This window comes from Pogona vitticeps, chromosome 2, assembly GCF_051106095.1.
Source record: "Pogona vitticeps strain Pit_001003342236 chromosome 2, PviZW2.1, whole genome shotgun sequence".
NCBI lineage: Eukaryota > Metazoa > Chordata > Lepidosauria > Squamata > Agamidae > Pogona > Pogona vitticeps.
This window is the reverse complement of record NC_135784.1, coordinates 135106474-135132606: the sequence shown is the minus strand read 5'-3', so window position 1 is coordinate 135132606 and position 26133 is coordinate 135106474. Positions and strand designations below refer to the sequence as shown.

At 41.0% G+C, this 26133-nt stretch overlaps 1 protein-coding gene across 2 annotated transcripts in view; it reads left to right on the top strand.

Annotated features, from left to right (window-relative positions):
- SAP30BP (SAP30 binding protein) overlaps nucleotides 1-26133 on the top strand; it is a 46042-nt gene that overhangs the window by 9342 nt on the left and 10567 nt on the right. For both annotated transcript variants that reach the window (XM_072990541.2, XM_072990540.2), the window contains 2 exons: nucleotides 16181-16223; nucleotides 22912-23000. In XM_072990541.2, the coding sequence (XP_072846642.1) occupies nucleotides 16181-16223; nucleotides 22912-23000 (132 nt within the window). The remainder of the gene's footprint in view (nucleotides 1-16180; nucleotides 16224-22911; nucleotides 23001-26133) is intronic.

The following is a 26133-nucleotide window of genomic DNA, read 5'->3' as shown; positions in this document are numbered from 1 at the left end:
GACCATTTGTGTGTGTAACTCCTAGAGGAGTCTACAGTTAACAAACCAAAGAGAGCTAACTTTTAACAGTGGAAGCCTTTATTTGCACAGGTGGAGGAAGTTTAATGAACTATAGGGAGTTAGGTGTCTGTAGAACTTCAAGTGACTGCTTTAAACTTCCTATGACCTCTTTCCCAGCTCCATTCACTCTCCCACTACACTCAGACATGCTTCACTCACTACAGCAGCAGTCACACTCAGACACACTTCTCTGACTCAAAACACATTCACACCTTCTCAAAACATCCTTCTCTGACTCAGCTACATTCAAACTAATTCTTGCTCTGACTCTCCACTCGCCAGTCCCTCCTTCACATCATTTTGTATGCTATGATTGACTGATCAAAAGAGCCAAAGAAAAAGCAGACAAAGTTGGTGTCCGTCACAGAGTACCTTGTAGAGATTTGTTTGGGGAAAACTTTCAGGTTTGATTCATTATGGGTTTTTTTTTCTGGGGGAGGGATGCCTTAGGGTTTGATCTCTGCCTGCAGAGCCAGAGTTTAGGGGTTAAATTCCCCACTGTACCTCGTTGACAGGGGCTGGACTTGGTGACTTCCTTCCAGTTCTGCAGTTCTAAGATTATTGTTTATTACCTGTTTTTGTGTCTTCTGTTTACTGATCCCTTTGTGTTAACATGGAAGAGGCTGGATTTCGAGTTCTTTTGGTTCATTTCTTCACTTTGTGTTCTTTTTGGGTTTAAAAAAATACAGATGGCTCTGCTCCTGCCACCATCTCTCTTGGCTCCCCAAAGTTTTCGCCAGGCAAATCTCTAATGGCTGTACCAGTTCCCCAAACTAGGAGTCATAGAAAGTTTCTTGGCCTGTAAATTCTCCCCACTGTCCTGTTCTCTCATCATCTGTAAAATACCACAGTTCTGTATCCGGATCTTTAGCTGCATCAAGATGTCAGGAGGTGGTCTTACTAGTGCATAAAGCCCATATGTAGTCCTGTCAAAGCGCTCTGTCTCCAGCCACAATTGGCATTGGCCCTCCCACAAGCCCCCCCCCCCGCTCCAGCCTGGCTGTCTTTCTGCAAATTTCACTCCCATCCCCCTCTTTGCCTCTCTGTGTGCTGCAAAAGCCAAGAAAGACAATAAAAGAAGCCAGAAGTGCCCCAAGGCTCTCTTTATTCATCATGAAGCCATTGCTGTGTGGTCTGCCCAGTCTCGTATTGAGAAGAGAGCCAGTGTGAGCCTAGTGGAGCTTTTGCTAGAAAGAGTGACCACTGTTTTGGCCATAACAGCAAATATTGAATGGGGCTGAGCCTGACCCAACAGCTGGCCTGCCCTGCCACTACATCTTCCTCCCTTGCTCTGTGACAACTCACTAGCCAATAATATTAGGATTTTCTCCCCTCCCCAGTAACAGTCAAAGCCACCAGAGAGTTTTGCAGCACCTTGAAACATGCTTTTTAGGTGGTCAGAGAGCTGTAGTGTGGAGGGGAGTTTGCATTGAATTCCAGTCCTACACTGGGTTCTCCTCTTGCGTAAGTGAAGTCTGGTATTGGATGCAGCCTCCTTGCTTATGTGTCTTAACTGTAAGATAGGTAATATCTCCTCATAAGCATTTTATGCTCTGTAACATTCCTAAGGAAACTACTAACAGTCCTGGGAAACAAAATAGCATGTTCCCTAACCTTGTTTTTCTCTCCTTCACTAATAGCAATGGGTAACTGCAGCCTTATCTGTTGATATAGATGAGGATTGAGTCAAAGACATGATAGCATTAAAAGAAAACTCCAAGTATTAAAAAAAAACCTATGGCAGGTTTCCTTGCCTTTAGGAAGGAAAGTACTGCTTTGAGTACTGCTTCCTACGGCACATTCCATTGGCTTGAATCGATGGCATGTGTTTTACCTGTAAATAGTGAATTGTTACCTTTTTCAAATTCTTTGCAATAACTGCATAATTGAAATGGCACATTTTGCATAATTATCTTCATCAAGTTGAAGGGAAAAGGGTTCCAAAGTCATACTCTGCCTCTGGCATTCAAGATTTTCCACGTGATTTTGAACTTATTTTCAAAATCATAAATTGACCTGGAAGTTTGTTTTTATTTTTAATGAATGCTGAGTTTTTCATGAGTTGGAATTTATTGCTTAGTAAATAGAACCATTGCTGCTTTAAAAGAGTTCATTGTTGAAGCAGTTTCTGTGTTTTAGAAACAATCCCAGTTACATTTGTGAAGAAAATGGAGTCCCTGAATGTACTGCAGGATAAAGTGTGAAAACTAAATGTAGAATACGCAGACCAAATCATGTACCCTGGACAGGGCTATCCTGAGGAATTATTTGCGGACATAGGTATGCTACAGTAGGTAACTGAAATTAGACCAGGCTGTCTGCTTCAAAGTATTCAGGTAGTGTTTGCAGGGCAATAATTAACTTTCCCCATGATTGCTAGTCTGATTACATTGATACAAGCGAATCATTAAACAGTGCCCTGCCCTGTGTAAATGACTCTTTGGTACTTACTTGTGAGCTCTAAAACATTTAGTCCACGCTAGAGTACTACCTATAGAAATGACACTTCCTTCTCTTTCAGCCTTTGTTTGAAATGCTATTTAAGTTGGAATCTTAGATTTGAAGAGTATGATTTGTATTTGCAACCCAGATCCCTCTTTCTGACCACAACTTCTTATAAGGCATGTTTATTTCTTACAGTAACTTTGCACCAATTTGTTCCTTGACTTTTTACAATTCTGATTTGCCTCAGCATAAGAGGTTGAGGCTAAGTGTGCTGACTAACTTTTCTCCTTTGGTCCCATTCCTGGTGGGACATTTCCTGTTGTAGATTAGATTCAGGACCTCCAACTGGAAGGCAAATGGTTTGAACTGTCTGATACATCCTTGGACTCCCTTCTGATTCTGAATCCAGTTTCTTGAAGTTGTATTATACAAATGTGGGATGTTGTCTACCATAGTTCAGGGATAGATTTATCCTTTCATATTATGGCTGTAATCCTGTTACACAGTTACACAAATGACATAACTTTTGGAAGTGAATTGTCATAAGTTAGTACATCTCTAAGACATAATCTGTTGCATACTGAGTTGTGTGATATGGTGTGCAACAGATAGTGCCTGTGGAAATTTCATAGTGCAAGTTGTATCTAAAAGTCAAGCAATTTGCATAACTGCACAACAGAATTTTGTCCTGTTTCTTTGCTGTTTCCATGTGCATTTCTTATGGGTTCTTGACAATGAATTTGTTGATTTAGGGTCAGATCATACATTAGGTATTATAGTCTGCTGCTATGAAAACTATTGTCAAAAAGAATTTTAGGCCTGGTTCTCTATAATTACTGTTTTCCTGCCAAAATAATTCTTACAAAAAGCATTGTTTCTGATAGAAACATTGCTTGGAGCAATTTGTAGTCTGACAGAAAAGATGCTGCTGCAAAAGAAGCTACAGTTTACAGTGGGATATTTGTGACCTGAGGAAGTGGAGCAGTTCTTAGCGACATTTGCCGTTGCTACATGTTAATGTTTACTATATAGGTGGTGAAGTCCACATGCCTAACTAGTGGCTGCCAAATACAGTATGCTGAAACATTTGTTTGGTCGAATGGTGGAATCTGGATTGTGGTGGGGAAGACGAAGAGTAATCATTCTTGTTGCACTCCATGTTCTTTTTCAGCACAGTTGGTAGACAGGAACCAACTGCCTCTCCTAGTGATTCCTCCACCATGTAGTTGTCCCTACATTATGGTAACCATTCCAGAACAACTTCTTTGCTTAGCTGATGGCTGATCAACTGGACTCTGGCGAAAGATGGATATGTCTCCTGGGTCTTTGTGAACTACTGTACAAGAGCAGCTAGAGGCCATGTATGGTCCATATGTGATGTGAAGCAGCAACAGTATTTATACATAGCTATGGGCTTAATGTTTTTCAAAATGAAGCCGCAACAATGCTTTACTTGCAAAGTGGGCTCTCCCCCCCCCCCCCAGAATTATACAATTCTGACCTTTTGTAAGAGGCAGATTAATTTATACTGACTGTAAAAATTAACTGGAACTCAGAAGGAAGAACTTGTGCTTAGGCAATATTCAAAGTTCCAGCCTTTGAATATTGGTGACACACTCGCCCAGCAATAGTCATTGTACAGCATTAGGAGCACAAGCTTAGTTTTTAAAAAGATTCTGCAGAATCCATTACTCTGATTTCAAATCCTGTCCCAAGTATGAAATTCTACACTCATGGGATTATGGGAAACTGCCAGGTTGTTTTTAACATAAAGAGTTCCCTCCGTGTTTTGTCTTTACAGGCATTTGGCTTCAAATGCAAGGTGAGTGAGGGAAGCATTAGGATCCAGGCACTGTCTGCTACAGCTCAGGCTTAGAAACTCTCACTTCAGTTGTAAGCATCTGGGCGGTACATCCAGCTCTGTGTTGCCAGCCCAGATGCAAGAGAGGTAAGGGTGAACTGAATGGCAATTATGGCAACAGAACTTCTTAGCAGCCGGTTTCATTAAAGGGGGGAGGGATTTGCAATTACTACGATCACTTCTGAAAGTAGCATTCTGACAGAAGTAGCTACTAAGTAGTCTCTGATAGATTCTCCCTTCCCCCAACCCATGTCCAAGATTGGTTCAATGGATTTAATAGTTAATCCTACCATAAACAGTAACCACAAATTTTTTTAAAAATCCCTAGATAGGCAACAAAGCCTCTCTCACATCAGAGGCTCCAACTGGATGCCATATTTTAAGGAAGGGTATTGAAAACTGGAGTATTTCCAGAGGAGGGCAGCCAAAATGGTGAGGGATCTAGAAACAAAATCCTGTGAGAAACACTTTAAAAAGTTGTGTATGTTTACCCTGGGCAAGATATGAGAAAAGGGAGACATCACAGTCTTCAGAGCTGTCGCACTGAAATTAAAGCAGATATTTTCTTTGTTGCACTAGCTGGCAGGACTGGAACCAAGAAGTGTGATATTCCAGAAAAGCAGAGTTTGTTTAAACAGTGGGAAAAACTTGCTAATAGTGGGAACTGTTAAAAAAAATGGAATAGACTGGCCTAGGAGGTAATAGGCTTTCCATTTCCAGGGATATTTAAATTGCTGGATGGCCATTTGTTAAGCATGCTGTGTTTTTTTTTTTCCCCTTGGATTGAGTAGGGTAGTTCAGGTTTGACTAAATTGTCTCTAATACTTTTTCCATATCATTGTCCTTTATGCCTAATTCTGTTATAGAGGAGGTAAGAGACTCATCATACTTCTTTGGACCTTTATGGGTACATTTCCTAATACAGCTTTTATAAGCTGTTTGGAAGATGAGACATGTCCATTACGTGTCTACTTGTTCTTTGTTTACCAGGAGTGCAAGCTGCAACAAACCCCTGACTCCCTCAAATGTTGAGGAATACCACAGATTGCTGACATGGGTGTGGCTTTCAGATGGGAGAAAAGGGTATTTTAGTTTCAGCTGCTAGAAAAAGTCAACATCTTCAGATGCCCCTTGCTGTGAAATCTGCTGGCTTAACATAAATGGACTGACTATCCTTTTACTGCTGTTTCTTGACTGTTGACTTTCTTGTGTTTTCAAAACTATCTGTCGTATATTTTGCATGTCTGGACTTGTCAGGGGACCTTAGCTAACAGTGAATACTTCAACAAGTCACTCTCCGCATCTCTTGTCATGTAGAAAACATATCTCTCTGCAAGAAAAAGCTGTTCTGTTTCCAGGGCTAATTAGGACTTGCTAGACTGAGCTTGTTCACTTACTATGTCAGAGAATAAATGTTATAAAAGCATGGTTCATCATATGTCTAAAAGCAAATTTACTTATTTGGTGAGTCACCAATACTTTATTAATAGAGATATCTGAAAAGTATATGAGCCTTTGAGGTAATTTACTTATGAGGAAGATTCCCTGAACTTACTCTCAAGAGACTATTGTTGTTTACTCGTTTCTGACTCTTCATGATCCCATGGACCAGAGCATGCCAGGCCCTCTTGTCTTCCACTGCCTCCCGGAGTTGGGTCAAATTCATATTGGTAGCTTCGGTGACACTGTCGAATCCAACTATCTCATCCTCTGTCGTCCCCTTCTCCTCTTGCCTTCACACTTTCCTAACATCAGGGTCTTTTCCAGGGAGTCTTCTCTTCTCCTGAGATGGTCAAAGTATTGGAGCCTCAGCTTCAGGATCTGTCCTTCCAGTGAGCACTCAGGGTTGATTTCCTTCAGAATGGATAGGTTTGTTCTTCTGCAGTTCAGGGGACTGTACAGTATACTCTTGACTATATAGTCAAGAGAGTATACTACTTGTTAAATATTTTGCTTTTTCATATCTGCCAAGGAAGGACTCTCCTTTTAAGCCAGCTGGTAGTAACTATCCAAGTACTGAGTAAAATTGATACATTAGTGACTATCATTACTGAGTAAGATTAAAGAAGTATTGATTTCTGGAAGAAAGAGCATAAAGCTTTGACAGCAATGAGCTGGAAACTAGCAGGCACTATGAATGTCTAAAGACTTGTTGGCTGTCTGTCTGAGCAAGGGATAGCAACCTACCATTTTAATTATGTTCCCAGTCATTCTTGACCAAATGGAAATTAGTCATTAGCAGTATCATACTTTCCTGAGGATAAGTAAATAACAAACTTTTGGGTTATCCATTGTAAAACTCATTCTGAGTTCTGATGTTGAATAAGCACCTTCCCCAAAGTTGGATGGAGTATGGAAGAGGAAAAGCTGTTGCAGGTAAGGGCATAATAGAACAGCTATTTACACTACTTAATGCTCTTAACGTTGTGACCAAGGAAGCTCTTTGCTAATAAGTTTATTTTATACTCAGTGCAAAAAAACTGCACTGGAGTAAACTAGCATTATATAGGTATTAGGCATATATATGATACACAGTAATATGTGTATATTTTATTGACCCACATTCAACTTAAAGTACTTGTAGCTAGCGGATGAAAAGTAAATTATAATCTGCTCAGCTGCAGTAATTCCTGCCGTACTAGGGAGCATCTGTTTTATTAATAATAACTAGATTTGGCATCTCATACTAGTGTATTTGAAGATTCATGTGTGTTTAAAATACTTTCATGATTTAGCTGCCTTGTTTTCTGTTAACTCATGTTTGTTCAGATGCCCATGATTCTAGCCTTGTGTATTTGTGCTGTGGCTTAAAAATAAATGACTACATTAACAGTATCTGTTTTTAGCTATCTGAGAATCTGCTTCTTCCTCTGTTATTCCTTCTTGTTTGCAACTGAAATAGTGTGTTTTTGTTCTCTTGTCTGAAAAATAAATGCTTGTCATGCAGGAAGGTGAAGATGAGATTTATTTTACAGAGGTGTATGTGAACTCCTCCTCCACCAATAGTAGGATCCACAATGTAACAGGCTCAGTTTCCTGGCATTCCTCCCCCTCCCTCAAGAAGTACAATTTCTTCACTGTAGTTTGGCATTAGGCCTGCAGCCTTATTGTAAAGCTGGCAAACAGGATACATCCATGGGAAATATTTTGGGGTTTCTCCCAATGTTTTCCTCCCACTCTTAAGGAGTTGAAAAAGAAAACAGAATTTTCAGCTTTATTTTGCTCCCGCAACTGAGTATAAACAGAAATCTATATAGAATCTGAAACAAAATATTTAAGCTAATTGATTTTTAGATCTGTGTACTATAGAGCCTGTTGCTATGGTATTTATCTGATTTGAAAGTCTAAGCCAGTATTGATGACAAAATAAAAGGGCAGGCGAGAGAGAGTGGGGAAAGCAAAGGACAGAATCTTGTGGTATTAAAGATACCTAACTTAAAGTAACACTCAAATTTTAAAAAAGAAAAAATGCAAAGGACAAAGTATTGTGGCACTTTAAAGACTAAACTGTTTCTTTCTATGTGAGCTTTCATGGATCAAAACCTGTCTGAAGAAGCAGATTTTGATTCATAAAAATTCATTCATTCACTCACTCACTCATTCATTCAATTTCCATACCACCCATCTGGCTACAAGGCCACTCTGGGAGGTTCACAACATGATAGAAACAATAAACAACACTTTAAATAAAGTCACAAGGTAACGGTACAACAATCAAGTTTATTGGTATGTTTAATTTGATTTTTGTACCGTTATGTTGTTTCTTTTTAATTTTTATCAACATGCTGAGATAGAGTAACACAGCTAACTTCTTTGGAAACCTAAGTCTAGAGTACATGCTTCAGCAGATGTAAGTCTAGTGTGATAATCTATTAGTCAAGGCTGATTCTTTGAAGGAGGAAATGGTTAATTGCACAAGGTTTGGAAAGTGCTTTTTTTTCCTGGCAGCAGTTACAGGTAATGGGAAGAATATACAACTTAAAATTTTGAACCCATGGTCTGTGATTTCAGTGATTCACCAATACTAATATGAGAGCAGTGTTAAAGTACACAATTGATACCAGTCTCTGTGTGATATTTGTCACTTAAAAGTGGCAACAGGAGTTTTATTGAATATTTCAACCTTGCTCTTTCATGCATCAAATAATTATCAGGTAGAACAGAAGGGTTTTTGTTGGACCTGTTTGACAAAAGTGCAAAAGGTCAATTCTTCCTGCTTGTTTGAGTTTTATATTATCTTCATGATGCAAAGTAGCTAGCAGCTAAATAATACAGCCTTTATCTGCAGATGGAGTAGATTAGACTGGTCAACAGGTTTGGCTGCTTAGGAGATGCACATGTCGCCTTGACTTGTTTCCCCCACCCACCTTCAGCATATCAGAGGCTCACTACATTCCGAAGGTAAAGATTGTGATTACAGAATATTGCCTTTTTCTGTAGTGCTCAGAATGAGTGAGATCCACAAATAACTGATGGGATTCTCGCATTTAGCTGACCCATGATTATTCCAGCAGTGTCTGTGGGGATCATTGCATAGCCATCCTGTGTGACTTTAAGTGAATGGTTATTCCAGTTCCTTACATAATTTTTTAACAAGTTAAAACACCTTCCTCAAAATTTGAGTAATAATTAAACCAGAACCGGAGCCTAATTTATCATACTCATGGCAGTCTTGGTCCACTTGTGTCTTAATGCCCTTCTGCAGTTTTTTCCTTTTGAATAAAGCACGTCTTTCTTTGATTTTTGATCAGTTTGCATAGAGAAAGATGTTGAAAAGTTCTGGGGAGCATGTCCAGAGGAAGTGATTTTACAAATTTCATAATCATATTTGTAGCCTTTGATTTTTCCCTCCCTAAATCAGAAATTCCAGTCTCCTTTCTTTACTATTGCCCACACTGACTAAATACACTGTTGTTTACTATCTTTCTCCACATTGCATAATGGTGGTATTGATGGAGTACTATTTTCTTGATTTTGAATGCTTACTAAAAAGCATATACAGCTAAGACTGGAACAATTTTTAAGCTTTTCTTGATTTGTTCTACTTAGTCATTACCTTTGTACCAAAATTTTGAAAAACATGTGCAGAGATGTACATATTCAGATTTTTTTTGCTTTGATAAGGCCAGTATTTAATATTTTGTAGATTTCTGAGGGTTGAATTCTATGTGCAACAAACTAGAATCCATCTCTCCACTCAGAAATGTGTGGAAGGTTTAGTATTGTTCCTCTAAGCAGATGAAGTGTTCAGCTAGGTACTACAGTATGCTACATACTGCCATCTGTTATCTCATTTTCCCATGGGGAGCCTTATAGAATGAAAGGATGTTCCCGAACACAAATAGCCCATATTATTCTCACTTGTTTTTCATCTCAGTTTTCTATCTATTCACACAGAAATGAAGCCTAATGCACACAGTAGAGTTAAAAATCAGTCAGCATAGCTCTCCTTGTGATGTTTGACTTTTTTATATAAAACATCATACTTGAAGTTTTCATTTCCTGTTGTCATTAGAAGTCTTTTTCATGCATTCAGCTAGTGCAGTCATAAGCCACTGGAAACATCTGCTCTGTGGGAAGCAAAATTCATATGCTGTAGGCCAGATAAGTGTTCAGTAGCTGATTTACTGAATAGGGTTGGTATATGTCAGGCATACCACAGGGTCCTGAAGGCAGCGACTGGGTAGTTTTAAGAAAAACTGGAAACCATCTGGAACACAAAAGGGATGGAGAGAGGAATTTCATCAAAATTATATGTGGGCCTTTCAATTGCCTATTGGCTACATTTACCCACATGGATCTAATACATTTTTCATAATTATAGTGAAGAGAGATGCAAAACATTGATCGGGAATCTAAGTACTTTTTTTTACTGAGGAAAGTATTGTAGTGTTTGGGGCAATTGTATTAGCTTTGCTTCCTGAAAATATCATGTTTATATTTGTAAATATAAACTCTGCCTTCAGGGGAGTCTTTTTCACCATCTGCCATCCCTCAGGCACTGGATGAGAGACAGTGTGGCTGGCTGCTGTTGGTGGCCAGCCTTCCTGAGGGAGTTTGGCCTGGACTCCTTTGGCCTTGCAGGACAGGTTCCTTGCTACCTCTGGCTGCCACACCCCCTCTTCGACATCAGCCACCTGGCTTGGAGGAGAGAAGGTTTTTTTAAAAAAAATTGTGATTATTAATTGCCATCAGGTTGCATAGAGACCCACAATGGATCTGAGGGAACAAGAAGGGGAGACACCATTGAGGTGGTGCTGGGTAGGGGAAGGAATGGCGGTGGGGGTAGAACACGCCCCCGTAGGAGAAGAGAGGTTAGATAGCTTACATCTGTCCCCTCTTCTAGTCCTGCCCCCAACCAGATGGTATCAGGTGACCATATCAGCAAACCCTCAAGCCACATGGTGCTGTTGATGAATGCCAGGTCAGTACAAAATAAGACTGCCCTCATCCATGGTGTAAGGTGATGAGGGTGCTGACCTGCCGTGCATTACTGAGACCTGGGTGGGAGAGGGGGGGGGTGTTCTCCTCTCCCAGCTGTTTCCGCCTGGGTATACTTGGTCCAGCACCAATGTTGCTCGGAGGGTCGTGGAGGGAGAGTTGCTATAGTCCACTGGTTCTTAACCTTGGGTTACTCAGGAGTTTTGGACTGCAACTCCCAGAAGCCTTCACCATTAACTGTGCTGGCTGGGGTTTCTGGGAGTTACAGTTCAAAAACATCCGAGTAACAAAGGTTAAGAACCACAGCTATAGTCTATAGGAGTTCTATCTCTTTGACCAGGCTTCCTATCCCTTTGAGAGGAGGTCTTGAGGGCCTGTATTGTGTGTTGGGCTTACAAGACAGATTAGGGATTCTGTTGGTGTACCGCCCACCCTGCTGCATACCAACAGTCTCTCTGCCTGAGCTGACGGAGGTCGTCTCGGACCTGGTGTTGAGGACTCACAGGCTGTTGGTGCTGGGGGACCTCAACATCCATGCCAAGGCTGCCTTGACTGAGGCGGCTCAGGACTTCATGGGCACCATGACAACCATGGGGCTGTCTCAATATGTCATCAGCCTGACACATGAGAAGGTCCATACCTTGGACCTGATTTTCTCAATGGGACTGGAAGATGGTGGTTTGGATGTGGAGGGGCTGGTTGTGACCCCATTGTCATGGTCAAACCACTTCCTGGTCAAGTTTAGTCTGTTAGCTTCTTCTCCCTTCTTCAAGGGTAGGGGATCGATTAAGATGATCCACCCTCGGAGACTAATGGATCCGGATGGTTTCTTGAATGCTCTGGGGGATTATTCATGTGATACGGTCAGTGCTCCTATCGAAGCTCAGGTCACCCTCTGGAAAAGGGAGATGACCCGGACGGTTGACACGATTGCGCCTAAGCGCCCTCTCCTTGCACGCAGAGCCCAGACAGCTCCTTGGTATACTTCTGAACTGCGGGCGATGAAGCGAGAGGGGAGATGGCTGGAGCACAGGTGGAGGAAATCCCACTGGGAGTCCGATCGAACACGACTTAGAGCCCATTATCGGGCCTATTTCGTGGCAATACAGCTGGCGAAACTGCAATATTTCTCCAGCCGTATTGCTTTGTCAGAATGTCATCCAGCCTTGGGTGGTCCGGGACCTTCTTCAACCGGGAAATCTGGTGGAAGTCCTGGACTGCTCATCAGCTCGCTGTGATGAGTTTGCCATTCATTTTGAAGGAAAATCACTCAGATTCACAGTGGGTTGGACTCCACCGTTACTGCAGAATCAGAGGATGTGTTAGGTCAAGTATTAATGGACGAATTTCAATTGTTGAGACCCGAGGATGTGGACAGGGTGCTTGGATCTACCACCACTCTGCTTGACCGCTGCCCATCTTGGCCAGCAGAACAGGCCTATGTGTCTCCTACCATGGATGTTGGTGTTGATGGTATCTTTTCTAGACCAGAAGTTTTGAAGAGCCTCGTGGCTCAGTGGTTAAACTGCAGTGCTGCAGGAAAAGCTCTGTTCACAACCTGGGTTCAGTTCCAGGTAGCTGGCTCTAGGTTCACTCAACCTTCCATCCCAGGTTGTTAAATTGAGTACCAAGCTTGCTGTGGGGCAGGGGCAATGTGTAGACTGCATAATTAAATTGCCAACCACCCACAGAGCCCTTTAAGAGCTATAGGGCAGTCGTTCTTAACCTTGGATTACTCAGGTATTTTTGGACTGCAACTCCCAGAAGCCTTCACCACCAGCTATGTTGGCTAGGGTTTCTGGGAGTTGCAGTTCAAAAACACCTGAGTAACCCAAGGTTAAGAACCACTACTATAGGGCAGTACATAAGCAGCACACTTTGCTCTCATTCTGACCTCTGAGATTCCTAGAAGCATCTGACTTTAGGATCCAGAAATTATACTCCCATGTTTTATATTAGCCTTCAGATTCAGAGAAGCGTGCCCCTCAGTATTAGCTCTGGTGAGAAACAATGGATTATGATGTCAGTCATTTCTTTATCATTCTGTCCACATAAATGTTGAAGGTACTTGATCCCACAGCATGGATAGGACTATCACAGATTGCATTCATACACATAAAGGAAGCATACTTCTGTGAATAATCATTTAGTGATGAAATGTTATTACTTTGCATAGTAAGTTGCACTTAGCATAGGCTCACTGCATCAGTGGAACTCACAGAGTTACCAAAATGTACCAAATCTCTGCCTTCAGAGATTCACTGGCCTTCTCCAGTTGCAACAATAGGATATCAGCCACTCTAAATGCAAACTTAATTGATAATTTATCTGTTGATTAACTAATACTGTGATCTGCAAGGATCTTCAAACATGCTTAGAGTGCAGCCCTGTTTAAGAGGTAGCTGAGTAATGGATCCCTGGTCTCTTGCATCATGCCCTGGGATCTTGGGGCACCTACTTTGTTTTCAGTTGACTGCCTAACTTACACATCAGGTTTAGTCATTTTGGTTGTTCTGGGTTTTTCAGGCTCTTTGGCCGTGTTCTGAAAGTTGTTTTTCCTGACGTTTCGCCAGTCTGTGTGGCCGGCATCTTCAGAGGACAGGTTGCTGTCCTCTGAAGATGCCGGCCACACAGACTGGCGAAACGTCAGGAAGAACAACCTTTAGAACACAGCCAAAGAGCCCGAAAAACCCAGAACAACCATTAGATCCTGGCCATGAAAGCCTTCGCGAATATATTTAGTCATTTTGTTTGTAGTACTATATCATGTCTTTTGTTTTATATGTTTAGTCCATACTTTATCATTTGAGTGGCTTTATATGTGAGGTCCCTGTAAATTTTAAAGAAAAGGCTAAGAGTATGAGAATCTAGGCTTGTGTCTTTCCCAGGAATTTACATTTTACACCCATTTCTCTTGGAATTTGACTGCATAGATAATTTTGTTTAGGCGCCTTTTAAAAAAAATGTACAAGGCTTATGTGTTTACTCATGGATTTGCACATTAGGAAGATATAGCCCAATTCCCTGCATCTTGTCATAAAGAGTTAAGATTGTCTCTTAGTCAACTGGCCAGCTGAAATATGGATGTCCCTTTCTGGTAGGGTAATTTTCTTTTTATAAAAGACACACAAACTTGTGTTTTCATGACCTAAGCATTCTTACAGGCACACAATATTCTTTTATTGAAAGGTGGTAAAAGCTGCTTAGCTGTTAACAGTGATAGAAAAACTATCAGCTCTTTATCCCCCAGAGAGTCATTAGAAGTTTATATAGCACTGTGCTGGATTTGACAAAATAGATTTCCATCCTAGATTACCAAACCTTGGCCTTCTCAAAGGCCCCCCTGCTTTGCCCACCTTGAATAGAAGTGGAAGTATAGTAGCTTATTTAAATTGCTGCGCAACAAGTAGGCAACATGTACCAATTCTGAATGAATAGCATCACTGAAGAACTGTGGCTTTTGGGTAGAGTCCTGGCAAATTGCAAAAGCATTATTGGAGGAAGAGAGGAGGAAGCCAGGATGCCATTGCTCCCAATGTCTGGTTCCTTTTGTTAGGGATTAAATTAATTAGAATGTGTGCTTCTTGATGCTTGCCCTTTCCCTTTGTTTGCCTTGCTTCCCTTAGTGCTCTTGGCTTCCCATACTGTGTATTGGCATACTCTCTCAGGAGTGCTCAAAGTAAATCCTTTCCTTTCAAGGCCGCCTGAGTTTGCTACTGTCTGTAAGTGTGTAATAACAGCATTGCCACCCCAAACTGGTCTGTACCCAAACAAGGGCTCACAGTTTGATGCCCAATCCATCCTGTTCCCTTTTTAGAGACATCCTGATCTGGTCTTGTTTGGATCACGGATGATGTTTCTTTCCAGGACTCTAGCGGGGAAAAACCCATTTCTGCAAGTGGGAAAATGCAGATAGCTATAAATAGGGAGGAGCTCCGGTATTATTTTTGACAGAATTATTTGCCCAGCACAGAAAACACAAAAGAGAAGAGGAACAGGAGACCGTTGTGTTGAACTTTGCCAGTGACATCATCTTGCCAGCTAAAAGGGAGAAACCAAAGAGTTTGAAAGACAGACTCTAGCATCCTAAGCTGAACCATTTAAAAGCCATACAGCAAAACAAGCAGGTGTGTGTGTGCTCACATTCACACACATTCAGTCCTGCTAGTGTAAAAGGAGGGAAGGATGTGAGAAGGCAACGTCTGGGCAATGTGCTATACCAACAGAAATCTCTCATCTTGCACTACAGCTAAAAGAGATCTGCTGCAGCTCACTCAGTGGCCTTCAGTGACTGGCATATGGAGGAGAGACTTTAAGGTTTCAGGGGTGTGTGTGGAAGCTGTCAATCCCCTCCTTGATGCCTATTCAATCTCTTCCTTATAAGCTTTTTTTAAAAAAAGTTAACATTTAAAACCCTTCAAATGCTGGATTTAACACAAGAGATCTGTGGGGAGAGGCACAAGGACACACTGGCCCATTAATGCCCCTGAGCTCTGTGCTCTGCCTCATGGTTGCCTAGCAAATGCACAAGTATCAGTCTGAATTTACACATTTGTCAAAATATGAATTGACTTTTGTCTGTTGCTCTTGATTTGTGTTAGAGGAATAGAGTCACTTCCAGCAGTATAGTTCTAGTTGTTGCTGCTGCTTCTGCTGTTGTCAACTCATTTGATCCTCCATCATTTCTGTTTCATCTATAACAGTTCTCTTTTTCACCACTCTGTGTGTGTGTGTGTGTGTGTGTGTGTGTGTGTGTGTGTGTGTGTGTGTGTGTGTGTGTGTGTGTGTGTGTGTGTGTGTGTGTGTGTGTGTGTGTGTGTGTGTGTGTGTGTTTGGTTGGAAGGACAATACATAACTCTTTACCCAGTAATGATTGTGATGCTGCAATTTTTAAAAATTTTCATGATTTCCCTCCTCAAATAACTGTAATTTTCTCATTTTAAAACACTCCAGCACCATTTACCTGTAGATGCAACTTAGGTTTAACTTCCAAATGACCAGTGCTTTCAAGGATGACAGCAGAGTCATTTGGGAGTAGATATGCTTCTCTGGAGCACATCATTCAATGCTGTGAATCATGCCTTCAGTTGCCTTCAGCTGCATCTGCGACAAGTGCATACTATCAAAGTCCCTGTATAAATAATGCTGTTTATGTTTATAGCAGCCTTTCATAATTAATGCCCTGCAATTGTGTTTTGGAATGCAATTCCCATCATCCTCCAGTTGGTATGCCAGGTGGTAGCTGGAATATCAGAGTTGTCATTTGACACAGCTGAACAGCACAAGGATTGGGCATGCTGACTCTAGCCGTGGGCAGCACATGCTTTTTGAAAGGCTTATATTGAGATTTTTTTTTTGTTTCTTTTTACTTAGGATTTTCCAGAATTGGAGAAGAGGGATCCTCAGGAATTAGTTGGTGAGTATGAACAAAACTGGTATGTTCCTGATTATTTAAAAACATATGTAAATTTTATGCTCTTTTTGGAAGGTCAGTAGTATAGTATGAGTACTATGCTGAATGTTCATCAAATTTGATTTTCCTGGCAAAAGATGCAATTTAATAGAACTCAGAGACATACACAAAAATCACTGCTCAGCATGCTTCTCTTTTGCTTTTTATGCCCGTCTTAGACATTGTTCCCCATCATTCTGACTCCACTGCCTACATTTGGGAAAGACTAAGTCCTTCCCGTTTGGGGATATATACAGTGGTGCCTCACACAACGATGTTAATTGGTTCCAAAAAAATCAACGTTGTGTGAAACATCGTTCTATGAAACACCATTTCCCATATGCATTGAAAACCGGTTAATCCGTTCCAACAGATTGCCATCGCTGAGTGAAAATCCCCATAGGAAACATCGCTGTGTGAAACAATGTTTCCTCCATTGGAATGTATTGAAGCCGACTTAATACATTTCAATGGCTTTGCGAAGTCCTTTTTCGCTCCTGTAAAAATGTCTTACAATGTTTGGAAGCCGTTTTAAATGGTTGCAATGGTTAGCCCACCTCCTGAAACCTATGCAAACTGATTTTGGTGTTGTTCTGACACTTCGTTAATTTATGGGAATTTTTTGTTTTCCCCCCTCATTGAAATGCATGGAGTTCAATGAGGGGGAAACATCGCTGTGTGAGGCGGCAAATTTAACAGAAAAAGGCATCGTTGTGTGAATTCATCGTTGTGTGAGGCACCCGTTGTGCGAGGCACCACTGTATCCCATTAAAGTAATGCTATGGAGAAGGGTGACATTTATTATTTCAGTGCATCTGTTCTTCATCTTCACATTACTTCCAGTGGAAGGCCTCTGCAGTAAGAAGATTTTTAAAAAAATTTCCTGAGACTCCATCCGTTTCCAAAACATTTCACGCTTTCTGAAAATTTGTTCTGGAGATGGGAGATGCTCAACACCCTTGAGCAAATGATCTACAAGGCAGTTGTACAAAGGCAGAGAGGATACCCAAAGCTGCAAAATGCATAGCCAGATCAGCTGATTCTGGAACCACCATGGAACTGTTGACAGAATTCATAAGTCAAAATGAGGCTATTTCCTCTGTAATATAAACATATCCTGATGGTCATATTTTTTGTGTGTCTGAAACATTCCAGCGAAGTATGTGTCCCAACATTTTTCTGAGCTATATGTACTTTTGAGGATTTATCTATTGAGTTTCAGAAATTATATAAACATTAGGTGTTAAAGTTGGCTCTTCACAACATTATTAAATAGGTTCATCTTACATTTTTTATGTAATGGTGAGAGGGATAATGCCAGGAAAGGTCAGTCCTAAATATCCAGAGTTGAATTTTGTCCCTTGTCTTACCTACAAACTCTGCCATTGCAGAATATATTACTTAGTGAAAATCAAGTATGATAAAGTCTACATAATATCTAGGAATGTTGTGTCATAGAATTGTATCAGTATAATTGGGACTGGCAGCAACATTTATCAAGTGCTGCTTTTCAAGATACTCCATTCCAGTCCTCCCAGCCTTGGTTTCCTGGTTTGTGATTTTTTTCCTAACAAGCTTGGGCATGTTCCCTCTCACAGTTAGAAACAGATAGGCTTCTTTATTGAAAGTGTCTACACTTGTTTTAGCTTCCCATAATTTCACCACTTAGGTAAATTCTTTGGCAGCTACTCTTGTTTTCTAATGCCAGCTTTTCACTTCTCACACTTGGTAGAAATTAATTGGTTCGTCTTCTGTTAAATAGACATTCTACTGGAGCTGAAAGCTGGGTTGAAAACATATATGAAGAATATGGATATGAGCTTTGTGATGCCCCAGGAAGCCCTACCCATTTTTTGATGTCCAGATGACCAGCCATTAAATCACCTATATCTAAATTATCCCAAATAAATAGGTTACACATAAGTCCATCTTATCCAAACTCATTACCCAGATCAAATTAATATAAAACTAGTCCTTAGTCCATTTGTTTTCCATGCTCAATCAAATCAACTGCCAGTGTTTTCTCTCTGTTAGCTGAACTATATACAATTAGATGGCATGATTTTGAAGTCTTCTCATTATCTGTTTCCTAAAAACACCATTTATCCAAACATGCCTGCCCCTCTCCAATCCTCTTTTCTTTTGGAATATCTTTCAAATGCTCATGTGCATGTCCCAGCCTCCCTCCCAAGTTATCGTACTGGCCTTCCCCTGCCCAAATAAGTGTACCAAGCATCAGTAGCCCTCTCTTCATTCATTTTAAGGTATTTGAGTGTCACCAACTGACATCCTCTCTTAAAACCACTCATCATCTTAATTTCCTAACAGTTCCTCTGTATCAGGGTTGCAGGAAAGACAAAGGAGTCTAAAAGCTGCTATCAGTAAGGAAACAATTATGTGAACACACACATACTGTACCCAACACACTCTTGCTTTGCCCTGCTTTCAGCAGGCAAAGAAGGTGTTTATACCATCCTATCCCCTGCATGCTGGCTCAGTATCTCAGTGAGTTAAGTTTCTGACTGCAGAGCCAGAGGCTGCAAGTTCAGTTCCACACTGTACATCCCAGAAGAGCCGGCCTATGTGTCCTTGGGCCGGCTGCACTGATGCCCAAGGCTTCTCTAGAAGAAGGGAATGGTAAACCATTTCTGGATACTCTCTATCAAGCAGTGATATATTGGTCCCTTTAAATCTGATCGTTCAGAGCTGCTCCAGAAAAGAGGTCTTTTTGATAGTCTATGTTGCTGAGTCCCTGGCTTTTACTTGCAAAGATGGCGTGCGGCAGTATGTTGGCCATCACTTATGAATGGCTTCATTGGTAGTCTCCAAACTGTTATCTCAATGACATTTTTCAGTGGTTGCAGTGGGAAGGGAAGAGCTTCAGGAAGTGAGGGTAGAATATAGAAGTGTTGCAGGTTTTAATTAAAACCTGGTTTGAGGAAAGATTTTAGAGGTACAGTACAGTATATGTATTACTGGTGGTGGCGTATTTTAGTGATGCACCCCCAGTTTGATTTTGATATTAGCTTACTGATGTATGTTCCCTCTACCTTCAGTTGCCATAGTGAAACTCTTAGTCAAAACCATAGCTGCAAGGTATAGATAATTATTTACTTCACAAGGCAGTGTTTGGGTGTGCCCATGATGGTGAATCATTCCTACAGTGAGCCAACTTCCTGCATTCTCGGTGTGGTGCTCTTTTTAGGCTGGAAGCCAGCAAGCATACACCCAATCAAAAGTTGCAGCCATTGTCCTTGCACTGGCTTTTTACTGGTGCGAACGTGAATTCTGATCTTTGCAGAAACAACAGGGTGCAGAACACATACATAATTATTGTGCATGGCTTTTTAGGAGGAAAAATGTAAAGCAGAAGAACAGTAGATGTCATAAACACAGATAGTCCTATCTTTAAACTGTACTGACATGACAGAGCAGGCACAGTTCAGCTGTATTAGTTTAATTGCATTTATAAATGAAGCTTTTAGGCAGTTCTTACCATTCTGCTGTGATGTAGGACACGTTCCTACAGCCTTAGTTTCTCTGTAAAGGTTTGCTTGTCACGAAGAAAAACAGTAACCCTTGAAATTAGTGGGGATTAAAGGATACAGTGTCATTTTATACAATTGTTTCTTGGGTGTTTTAAAACTATTTTGTTACTTTTCTTGCCTTTATTTTAAGAAGCACATTTCTGTCAACCATATCCTTCCTGCTGCAAATCTGCACATGGACAAGTTGATAGGTGTTCTGGTCACTGAGAGAGAGTGACAATGGGGTGAAAAGTACATAGGTCTCAATACTAAAATCTTCAGACATGTACCAGACAGCAAGGTTTCAGGGCAGTTGTTCCCAGCTGTGGGTCCCCAGATTTCCTTGGACTACAATTCCCAGAAATCGTGGCCAGTACAGCTAATGGTGAAGGCTTCTGGGAAATTTAGTCCAAGAACATCTGGGGACCCAAGGTTGGGAACCCCAGCTTCAGGGGAATCTGTATAAGACACCTTATCTTGCACACTGAGCTCCATCATGCTCAATAGAAGGAGCCTGGAAGACTTCTAGAGGCAAAATGTCAACCTCTTTGTGATCAAAGGAGCTGATTATTTGAAATAGTGCATTTAAAAAGCACACATAAGTGTACACTGTAGGACCAAATGATTAAAATAAAATGGTCTTTGTTTTTTAGCCGTAAATGTCATCCTTTCAGCAGCTACTTCTTTGCCATTTCCCTAAACTTCCACTCCAGCCACTTTCCTGCTTAGAATGGCATTAAATCCTAGAGCAGCCTAATGAGGAGCCTTAGGTCTGATGTGTAGATGGGTTGAATAAACTTCAACCCTGTGTTCCTTATAAATCTGAGACAAAGGTGGGTAGCCTGTTGAATGTTTTGCCTTCATGAATTAAAAAAAAAAAGTGTTGCCTTTCACCTATTCTCCAAAAACCATGTTTTTGTTTTGTTTTGTTCCTGTTCCCTTCCTGGTAGTTGTAAAATTCTTAATTAGAAACCATGCCTCCCTCACACCACTGGCTTGGTAACCCGTTACAAGTCTGTAGCTTGTTGTCAAGGGGTACTGGAGCCAGACTTTGTTTCTCTGGGGATGTTGGCAAGATTTCTGTTCTTTATAGAAGCACATTCTTTGGAAATGCCAAAGGACATTTCTTTGTTACTTGTGACTGCTAGAGAATTTAACCCTAAAGAGCATCCTGATGAAGCAGCATTGTTCATGCAGGGAGGGGAAGGGAATGGCTCAAATGATAGAATAGCCAACACATTCTCAAGTCTGGCCAGACAAGCTAATTTTGAAATTTAACTGAAGTAATAACCTTTATTCAGCCTATGAAAAAGGCAAGAAAAGGAGGCTGTAACCTTTGAGAGCAATGGGAACGGCAGTGAGTTGAACGGGGATTTTTTTTCAATGTTTCCTTGCATTCTTTGGGGTGATTCTAAGTGAAACGTAATACCATCACATCATTTGAATCTTCAGGTGTTTTGCTTCTCTGTTATTTTACAACACAGAGACAGAAATACTTTTGTGATCACTCTCCATCCTGTTTCCCTCCTTGCCTGCCTTTAGATATATTTTTGCTTGGTGAAGTCCACTCATTTTTCCATATAACCAAGTTCTAGGGTAATTTTTAAGCTGAGTTTATATAGCTCCATCTTGAACATTGTATTAATTCATATTTGCAGATTGCCTTGCCTGTCAGAAGGCTTGGGACAAATAAAAATGAAATTGTAAGAGAGATAGCAAAATGCAGGACTTTTCTTGACATCTGGTGACAAACTCAAGAGCTAGGCCTGCATGGGTCAAAGCCTCCCTTAGCATTAACTGGAAGCAGATGGAGGAATTTAACTACTTTGGGGCTATAATGCATGCCTTCAGTTACTGGAAAATATTTCTGCCAGAAGAAGCATCCTGCGATTGATGTAAACAGCATTGCCCTGAAACAAGGAAGGTTCAGATCACATTGCTATTAAGAATAGCAAAATGCAATGAAAAGGGATGTTCTTTCTTTCCACAGTGACTGCCTGCATCCAAGCCTGGATTTTTTAATAGAAGCAGCATGTTTGAACCTCCAAGCAAAGCCTTCTGTTCACAAACAGGGCACTGTCTGAGTGTTTCAGACAAGACTGAAGGCAGTCTGGTGCCAAGGGAAAGGGACAAATGTGCAGTACACAGCACACAGTCTTGGAATAATATTCCTCGAGGTGTAGCCGTATTGTATACTTGTAAGATGCCCTGAGTCTCTAATTATCTCCATCAGAAGCCAAGATGCTTTTAAGAACAACATGCAGACACTTTTGAATATTAGCTTCTGCCCTCATTTTGGCATTGGTGATGCATTTTTTAAAAAAGGAATGTGGCAGCATATAACTGTGTAGCATGGTTGTGATCTCATTGGAGAGTTTTTGAAAAGTGTTGAGGTCTTTGATAAAGTTAGTCTCTCACTTTTAAAAATTGTATTGGCCCCCTAATTGTAGTAGAAATCCTGGAAGATGTGCCAGCCTTCATGCCCATTCTGAAGGCCACACAAAGATTATAAGCAGCAGATTTGGGATATAGGGATAACAATGTTAAGGTTTTGGGTTACCACTGTTGATTGCAATATTGCCTGGCATGGGGGCATTGGCCACATTTCTTAGTGCCCAAGACTCTAGCTTATGGCAGTCCTTTCTAGAATTTTCTAGTATATAGTACTTAGAAGTAGTTTTACCATTCGCTTTTCTGGGATCCCTCTGGGACTATGTAGCTTGCCCAAGGCCACACAGGTTGGCTCTTCTCCTGGGAGGTGCAGTGGGGAATCAAATTCCCAACCCCTGGCACTGCCCCAGTGTGCTTCAACTTGCTGAGCTGCCCAAACAAGAATAGGGGTAGAAAATTTGGCAGATGCTTTCTTTTCTCTTCCTTAAAGATTTCATATTTATCTTTGAAGCCGTGAATCTGGTACAGAGTAGTAGGCAGGCTTTTCACCAGCTGCATCCAGTTTCCTGCACATCCATCTCTCCGCATGTACACTGTTCTCACTTCAGAAGCATTGACAGCAGTGGAATTTCTGACATACAATCAGAGTGTAGCTAATGTGAATTCAAGAACTATGACTGGATGAAATCTCTTAATGCTATATGTTACTCTAACGTCCTTTTCTCTTTTTTCAGCTTCCTTCTCTGAACGAGTAAGAAACATGTCACCTGATGAAATTAAAATCCCCCCAGAACCTGCAGGCAGGTGTTCCAACCACTTACAGGTTAGTCTCTTGATCTGTCAGTTCCTCATAGAATCATGACGTTGGAAGGGGCCCAGAAGACCATCAAGTCCAATCCCCTGCTCAATGCAGGAATACAAATCAAATAATATCTACCAGGTGGTTAATTTCTCTTGAATGCCTTCATTGTTGGATCACTCTGTTGAGTTTCCTATTAAAAAATTCTGTCACTGGGCTGACCTTAGCTTAAGATTCTATAAAGATTGGTTGTCTTTGTTGTTTAGTCGTAAATAAATGCTTTATTTTAGCTTGTCTTGCAAATAGATTTTTAAATTGATCAATAAAATTCATTAATAGCAGCTCGACCAATCATGGTTGGGTTTGGTGAACTTCAGATGGAACTATACCAGGACAGTGTGTGGTCTGCGCTGGCTTCCCCAGATAAGTGCTAAATGTGATCTTAAAAGTAAAAGATGAGTTGTATGCTGGAAGTTGGCCCTTCTTTAATCGTGCCTATAACACACTTGATTGGAGTGTGGCATAGGTAGCGCAGCATAACTTCCCAATGCGAAGGAGCTGTTCATGTACACTGCTCCCAAACTTGCTGCTTTATTAATTTTGTCACTGGCTTAAATCCAACATGGCACACTAGATTGACAACACGTATTTCCTTTCCTCACTCACCTGCAGCCCTTCAAGAAAAAAACCCAGAGTGTTTCCTGGGCCTTCAGGGCAAGTTTTTGAGGTGCATAAAGCTGCAGTGGGAAGGGAGATTCTTCCCTTCCACTGGATTTTGCAGTTTGGCCAACAGACATCCAGCATTGTTCCTATCCCTGTGACACTTAAGAAAACAGTGCTTCCTTTGTGTCAGTGGTACCCGTTCATTTTTATTTCTGCACTAGCCTTGCCCTTTTCATTGTCAGAAAAACGTCCATTGGGTAACACCTAGTTCTTTGCTCCAAAAGTGCAATCATCATCATCATCTTAGAACTGCAGAGCTGGAAGGGACTCTGTATCATCGAGTCCAGCCCTGTCAAAGAAGCACAGTGGGGAATCAAACTCCCAAGCTTCTGGCTCCACAGCCAGATGCGTAAACCTCTGAGCTGTCATGAAGAGCTAAAATGTATTCCTGTCATGAATGCCTTTATAGGGTTATGTGGGCTGAAATCCAGCAGCGCAACTCACAGCGCATAAGGGTGCTGATGTGATCACCATGGCACTGATTTTCGGAAAAGCCACAGCCCTTAATGGCTTCCCCATGATGAAAGGAACCCAAGGAAGTCTCAGGACTTTCAGGATGAGGAGAGAGGAAATCAGAAACTGCTGTGGCATAAATTACACTGCTGGATTTCAGCCACTATCTTACCTAGCAAAGGACTGGACTGAAGAGTTGTATCTGCAGAAAGTTGTTTACATTATTTCTGTCTTGTGGTGAAATGGACCCAGATAGCATTGACTGAAGTACTCCTCCATCCACATAGTGTAGGTGTCTGAATAATAACACAGTGGAATGGATTCAGATTTCATAAATCATTAACTATGGGGATACTTTGATCTTCCTATGCAGAATAGTAGACGTAGTTATCAAATCATTATACTGTGTACAGGTATACACAAGAGGGGGAAGGCAGAAAAAGAAAATGCTGCATGGACTTGCTACTGTAGAGGTGTTTGTATTTTCCCCTATTAAGTCAGCTAGTCATTCAGGTCATGGGACTGTAGTGAGTATCCCTGAACTGCCTCCGTCTCTGAATTTGACGAGATATATCACAGCACAGTGTACTGTAATACCTGATCAGTTACTAAGGAGAGAGTTGACTTGAGTGCATGAAAACTGGGTAGAGAGAGAAGAGTTAACTGCATTGAGGAAATGCAGATAGCTAAGTGATGAATAATGATTGCCTGGAAGACAGAAAACAATGCATTCTGTCTGTGAAATCTTGGTAAGCCAGGTAAAACCACTGTAAGTGAAATAATTTCTTCTTTGTTAGGTGCTTCCTGACACATGAATATATCATCTTTATTGTTTGTACTGCAAGGAGATGTGGCGAGAAATTATTTAAAAATGCACTGGTTTGAAAATTACAGTGCTGTGATGGCAGAATCTGAAGAAAGTTTTAAACTTTTGTGTTTAAGGGGAGGAGAACTTCAGTGCTTTCCTCTTTACGTGCAACTGTTGGGCACTGCTTAGTTAAAAGACGAATCTGCCTTTCTGCAGATATTCAGGGAGACTTCGAGGGTTTTTTTACAGACCTCCTAGATGTATATTTCATGTTACACTCTCTCTCTCCCTCCCTCTCTCTCTCTCTCTCTCTCTCTCACTTGTTAGTCTTAATACCGCTGACACTTGTTCGTAGAGTACTGAGTCAGTCCACTAGATTGTTCCCACACAAAAGTGCTTGGAAAGTACCACCTTATACATCAGAATGCATACTTTGGATCTATTTAAACCCCTTGTCCTTTCTCCTGCAAGGCAAGAAGTGCCCTGAGTTTATCCTTCTTCCGTGAACAAGTCCAGTGATCTAGTAGAAACCAAGCTTTTGAGTATATGCCATATGTCTTAATCAAAATTTGTATAACAAAATGGGCTTGCTTGTCATATTCTCGTTAATTTTTATTAATGCAACTACATTTATTATTTTCACTGAGTTTGCTGAGGAATACATAGAGTGAATCTGATACTCAGGTTGAAGTGCTTCATAAGGCAGTGCAACTGTTTCTGTAATCCTGCAGAGATCACTGTTACATCCCACAGGACATCAAGCCAAGAAGAAAAGAAAATGAAAAAGACAAAAAGCATTGTGGCACCTTAAAGACTAAGTGCTGTATTTTAATGTGAACTTCTTCAGACATAAGAGTGGGACTATGTGGCAAGTATTTTATACATTTATACATGGCCCCAAAGCAATGAAAGTGTTCATTTCCCTAGCACGCTGATTGTGCAGCGTGCTGATTGTGCAGTGTTTCACACCTGGCAGTAGCCCTTAAGATGCCTGTTTATATTCAGTTTCCCCTAAGCATTGTTCTGTAAAAGAAGACAATGATTGGTGGCTAAATTAATCCCAGGCTATAAGTAACAATCAGGAACAACATGATATTAAGTATCTTTAATCACCGATGGGGTTTGTAAGATGCTACCAGTTAGTTAAGATGGAAAGTCAAATGAGAATTACAG